We start from the raw sequence: 6,527 nt of genomic DNA, 5'->3' as shown, positions 1-6,527 counted from the left end.
ATACAACATTAAAAATTTTTTGAGAGACAGGGTCTCACTTTGTTGCCCAGGCTGGAGTGCAGTGGCATGATCATAGTTCACTGCAGCCACAACTTCCTGGGCTCAAGCAATATTCCCACCTCAGCCTTCTGGGACTATAGGCACTTTGCTGGCTAATTTCTTATTTTTCTGTTTGTAGAGATGGGGGTCTCACTATATTGCCCCAGGCCAAACTCAAACTCCTTGGGTCAAGTGATCCTCCCACCTCAGTCTCTCAAAGTGCTGTGTGAGCCACTATGTCCAGCTAAATGTAACATTATTAAATGTAAATACTACAGCATCAGTTCTACCAGAATGCTGCTTTAAGTACAGCAAAATTCCAAACTCTAAAATTTTCATTTTTTCTTGAACAAATTTTGATGCATCTTTGTTCTTATACAAATTTCTGACATACTACATATGAAAAATGATCCACTCTCAATGGGTATTATACATTTTATTTAAAGACTTCAAAGTAAAAAAAAAAAAAGTACAGAAATACAGATTACATTATGATGACCACAGTAGTATTCTACATGACAACAATAAAAACAGATTTAAGTAAATGTACCGGCACTGAACAAGCATTTACTTAACATCCAATCCAGGCTGCATATGCACAAAATGATCTGACCACATGCTTATGCAAAATAAAGTTTTTCTTAGAATGCCAAAATTCCAACCATTCTGACTGTCCGCTGCCTATTCCCCTGTTGAGTATTTTGAGCGAACTTCTATAGAATATAAAAACAATTGGCATGGCACTTAAAGACTGCAAAAAACAGAACACAATTAAAAACATTTATAATGCATTTCTGTATAAAATATACACCGTAAATATTATTAGTTAAAAAAAGATTTAAAAACAAAAGACCACCCTGAATAATGGTTAAGACCTCATCATAGAAAAATGCTCATCATTTTGTACATTACTGATAGAAACTACTGAGAGGTTTTTTTGGGGGGCTGGTGGGAAGGTAGATACCTAACTTAAAGATTCATTCAAAATTTGCTTTAAATTGTGGGTAATAACTCACTGCTTACCCCTTCTCAAAATGTTTTATCATGAATACTCTAATATTTAACCATAGGACAAACATAAAGAATAACCTCAAAAAGGTGTTTCTCAAAGTGAGGTCGAAGGCCCCAAAAGAAGTCTAAGGTGGGCCCACTAGTGTGCATTTTAAACCAACTTCCTAGGTGATTATTTCACATTCCAAAATCTGAGAACTAATGCCCTATGGGAAACAGCACCACTTAAAAGCAAGGCCATAAACATATTTCTCACATGAGATACAGAATTCTAAGTTTATGATTTGAAGTGAATACTGCTTTTTGTTTTAAAACAAGTTTCAGGTGTTAAGAGAAACATATTAAATAAACATGTGGATGTAGATAAACATTTTCCTTTGAGGTTTTCATTGCTTTCAGACTCATGTTATTTGAAGGAAAGAGAGTACACAGGCCAGAAACTTTGGAAAAATGACATTTCCAATGAAATGTAGCATCCACCCCTCCAAAAAAAGATAATTTATTAAATGCCTACAAATTTTAAAACATTTGAAATTTAAACTAGATAACTTTCCTAAAATTTTTACTAAGATTAAAAAATTTTAATTTAGATAATCATGGTTACTTTTTAAGTCTCTTTTCATTAAAAAAATATTTAAAATAAACAGCAGAAGGATGCTATATTTGGCACCCCTTTAAATAATAAACTGCTAAACACTAATATTAATAAAAAATAATCCGAGGAACTCTGCCTCTGAAATGTATTCTACTATGTGTTACATGTGTTATCCAGTTAATAAAAACTCACTGAAAGAGCTGATACTGTGATGTGTGTGAGTGTATGTGTGTGTCTGAACATTTATTCATGCCTACTTTATTTTTCTGATTTCACTAAAGACTCTATAAACAGGGTCCAATCATATAGATAATGTGGTTTAGGGGAAGAAATGAGCATAATTAAGATACCCTACTTAAAAAATAAATAATTTTCCTGTATGCTTAATTATAAGGAAAAAATATTATACATTCTGCCTCCACTGAATACATGGAATGCTTTTACAAGTTTGGTAACAATAATGAGTGCCTCATTTGAATCAAGTCACAAAAAGCAACTGTGGGGATTCACTCTCCAATAGGAAATAAAAATATTACCACTGTACTTTTCTGTATCTATTTTAAATTTCTGGTTTTTTCCTTTCTATATACTGAGTAATTTTCCATTCAACTGCATCCTTGGTCTTTTGCAGTATATATATTAACACTGCAGTTAAAATTTCCAATAAAGGGATAGGCTCAGGAGCTATCCCATTAATATACTTAAAAAGAAAAATCACTTGTGCCAGTTTTGCAAAAATAATGATTTGGCATCTGATTCATAATAAAAAGTGTCTGTTTTTTAACTCAAGAAGAACTTCCCAATTTGGTTTTTGGTTTTGTTTTGTTTGAGACCGAGTCTCACTCATTGTTGCCCAGACTGGAGTAATCTTGGCTCACTGCAAACTCCATCTCCTGGGTTGAAGCGATTCTCCTGCTTCAGCCTCCCGAGTAGCTGGGATTACAGGTATGTGCCACCATGCCCAGCTAATCTTTGTATTTTTAGTAGAGACAGGATTTCACCATGTTGGCCAGGCTGATCTCGAACTCCTGACCTCAAGTGATCTGCCCACCTCAACCTCCCAAAGTACTGGGATTACAGGTGTTGAGTCATTGCACCCAGCTGAATTTCCCATTTCTAAGCAAGCAGCATCTTCTATTACCAATTTAATAACTGCTGCCTTAAAAAATCAATACTTTATTTATTCAAGGCAATAGAAGTTACACCTGAATTTTTAAACATAAAGAACTCCAAAACTAATAGGTAATATAAAAAGTTGTTCCATTTTATATTAATCTTTTATTTCAAAATTAAACCCTGAAATGATTTAACACAGAATGACAAAAATTATGGGAGGTTTATGATGTAATCCCACTATGTGCCTTAATGCAACAGATACTTTTTCAATGCAGTGGTTTTTGTTTTTTTTTTTTAAGCAAAAAAGATAACTTCATTACTAATCTGTAGGCCTTTTAAAAACTGAAAAACCAGTTCAACTAAATTTTGACATGATTGTCTGGAAGCTAGTAGTATTAATTTCTTTTTCATAGTACAACAGATGTAATAATTGATTCATGTAGTCTATGAGAGAAGATATTGGGTGTTTTTTTGTAGGTGGCAAATATAAAATGGTTAATTGTATCCAGGCTGGCAGCAAGTTTATCCATGCATTAAATGGCAACATGAGTAGACTACATGGTTGAAAAATGAGGATCAGACACATTCTTCTGCAGACATCAAAAGAGGATTGATATACTCAAAACCTTCAAATTCAGACTGATCAATCTTCCTCACAATGTCACTGTTGAAAGAAAAATAAATTTATTTTCATCATAATCAAGACTTCTTCAACCTTTAAATGGTAAAATAAGATTAAAAAACAAATAATTAGGCTAATTGTACTGAAAGAAAATCTATAAATTTTTAGATGAATCCCCCAAATTTTCTAGACGAATCAAGAATGGAGTACTGAAAATTAAAAAAAAAACCCGATAATCCCACAAGCAAGTTTAGAGCCAAAAAGGAGTTCAAAACTGAGGACTGCGAATAAAAAAGACACCAGTTGTCACCATTCCAGTTAATCTTAACTTTTGACCAGAACAACATTCTTAGTTACAGGTGAACATCCAGGTTTGAATAGCATTCAATTTAGTAGTCATCTCAACAGCCAGACATTAGATAGTGTAGCCCAGAAGAAGTTAGCCAAAAGGAAAAGGCAATAGAACAAGTACACTGAGAGACCTGGAATGAGGAGAGAACACCGCAGGGAGATCATGGGTCACAGAGAGGGGAGAGCTTGGCATTTTGTTACACTGGGCTTCTACTTTAATATACAGTGAGTAGTGCTATCAAATATTTAATACATAAATGTATACGCCATACTAAGAAGCACAAAGTTACAGAGGATACAGTCCCTTCCTTCAAGGAGGGGAGGTAACTCCTACTGGAAGAGAAAGCAGTACTTGTTAAATTTTATACACAATAAGCTAAGTCCTGTTCTAACCATGGTTCTAAAGAAAGGCGTGACTTCTAGTTGGAGAAATTAAGGAAGGCAGTATTCATTCTTCAAACACTTAATGAATGGAATGATGAAAGACTGCGGTAGGTCTGGGGAAATGCAAGTAATTAGGGTGGAGCACAGGAATAGAAGTGTGTTAGATGATGCTGAAGAAAAATAATGGCTAAATCGAAGAGGCCAGTGATGTTTACACTAAGGAGTTTCACCTTGATCCATCAAAGATCTGGTTGCATCTGAGGTGGCTCTGAAAGATGGGAAGATTTCAATAGGTAAAAATGAAGGCGGGATATACAGGAATGAGCAGGCAGAGGCAGAGACAATAATACTATTAGGGAATGGTGAGTAGCTAAGACTGATCAGAACACCGTTTGTATTATGGTGAGAGGTATCGCTAGAAAGTCAGGCTGGAGCAGATGTGGGGAGGCCTTAAATGCTAGCCAAGAGGATAGATGTTACCTGATAGGCAATGAAGGAGTTACTGAACGTTTCTGATTAAAGGGGTTCAAGAATTAGAGTGGCACTTCACAAGGCATACAGAATAGGTTGCAAAGTGAAGGAGTAAAGATCAATTAGGAGGCTGATACAATACTCTGGGTATGACTTGAATGAGGCCTGAACTAGGGTGTGTCAATGGGAAGAGAAAAGAAGGATCTGATGTAAATGATGAAATAATGAAAACACAGACAAAGACTTGGCAGCTGCAGGTATTATGTAATCTGTTAAGAAAAAGGAGGAGTCCACAATCACTGACATCTGGAATCTGAACGACAGGGACACACTGTGAGCAGAACTAGGTAACTAAAAAAAAGGAACTGATTGAGAACAATAGAAAGGGACCATAAAGGGTCATTACTTTGATTTTAGACTTCATATATTTGAGCTGCTTGGCTGCCAAACTGGGGGCCATGTTAAACAGAAATGCAGCTCAGGAGATCTAACGGCAGGGGATAAGTGCTTCAGAAACCATCATGCATTTATTCTTCACAGCAACCTTATGAGGTAGGCAATTTGAGAACAGGCTCAGAGAAGTTATGCAATGCCTATCCAAGGTTACCCAGTTGGTAAGAGGTGGCATCGGGATTCAAACTCCTATCTTTTGATTAAATCCAGTGTTCCTTCTAATACACAATGCTGTCAGAAATAATGACTTGGTACACATCTTTCTCCTCTAGTAGACAGTATGCTTTTGGGGAGATCAGACTGTCTTGATTGTCTTTGAATGTCTAGTATTTAGCATAACTAACACCTTTTGCTCAATAACCATTTGCCATTTAACAGAGAGCCATTTAATTAGCTGGTATCTATACTACAGAGCTGGCTGAAATCTCCAAGGTACAAACTGCATATAGCAAAAAGAAGGCTGTCATGAACCGAACTATGGAGCATCCTGGTCTCAAGGAGACAGGGAAAACACGAAAGGAAAAGTAGTCACAGAGATGAAACAGAACCAGAATAGGCAGTGCTACCCAAGGCAAAGCCATGAGTACCAAATGCTTTACATTCATCAAGGGAGAGGAGGACTGACCCCAAAATGCTTTACAATTTAGAAATTAAGAAACTGATTCAACCTTCAAAAGCTAGAGGACAGGTTCAGTTGTAAGGGGTTGAAGTGTTGACAGTAAAAAAAAAAAAAAAAAAAAAAAAATTCAAGACAATCAATGTTGACTAGTCTGAAGAAGTTTGATTAGAGGTGCTGCATATTTATTTTTCTTTGACCATGAACATCTATTAACTTTTTTTTTTTGAGGCTTCAAGATGAAATGAAAATGAGGAAAAATGTGGTTGTTCAAAGAGGGGCTATGAGTTAGGGGGAAAAATCGGAGTATCTGAGCATGCTTACACAGAGGGAAACAAGCTAGAAAAAAATAAATCAAAGAAGGTCCAATAAAAAGATAACTGACAAAATGAAATCTTGGAGAAAACTAAGGAAACAGGTCTAGGAAAATAGGAGGGACACCTCTTGTAAAGGAGAGCCTTCCAAGAGTAGGGAATAAGAAAATGATTAAAAGAGTTAGAAAGCAATTCTGAGATGCAAGGTGGTCTGGGGACAGCTGGAAAGGAGGCAAGGTCACATCAGAGAGGTTATCAGTCCTTGCATCAAATTAAGACAAGGTTAATCCATTAACAGTGATGGAAAAAGGAGTAGAACTGAAGGCTTCTGAAATGAAGAGACTGTTTGGAGCAGGTGCTGGGAGAAATGTGGTAAGAAATAAGATAGAAGTGAAATGACTGCCAAACAATAAGGGCCTCCTTGAGATGAGAGAGAATGAGTCTGCAACAACAGGTAAATAATCAAAATATCTCCCAATTATTCCAAACTATATGTTTAAAAGATGCAGTATAAGCACCAAAAATATACCAGATCACTGATGGCTGGATTTAATA

At 35.9% G+C, this 6,527-nt stretch overlaps 1 protein-coding gene across 1 annotated transcript in view; it reads right to left on the bottom strand.

Moving 5' to 3' along the window:
* Positions 1-460: 460 nt before the first annotated feature.
* The window catches only part of PRKCI (protein kinase C iota), an 83,533-nt gene continuing 77,466 nt past the window's right edge, over positions 461-6,527 (bottom strand). Inside the window, 1 exon segment of the mRNA NM_001133474.1 lies at positions 461-3,425. Within this exon segment, the coding sequence (NP_001126946.1) occupies positions 3,338-3,425 (88 nt within the window). The 3' untranslated portion in view covers positions 461-3,337.

Source organism: Pongo abelii, chromosome 2 (assembly GCF_028885655.2).
Source record: "Pongo abelii isolate AG06213 chromosome 2, NHGRI_mPonAbe1-v2.0_pri, whole genome shotgun sequence".
Taxonomy (NCBI): Eukaryota; Metazoa; Chordata; class Mammalia; order Primates; family Hominidae; genus Pongo; species Pongo abelii.
This window is presented reverse-complemented; position numbering and strand designations above follow the sequence as displayed.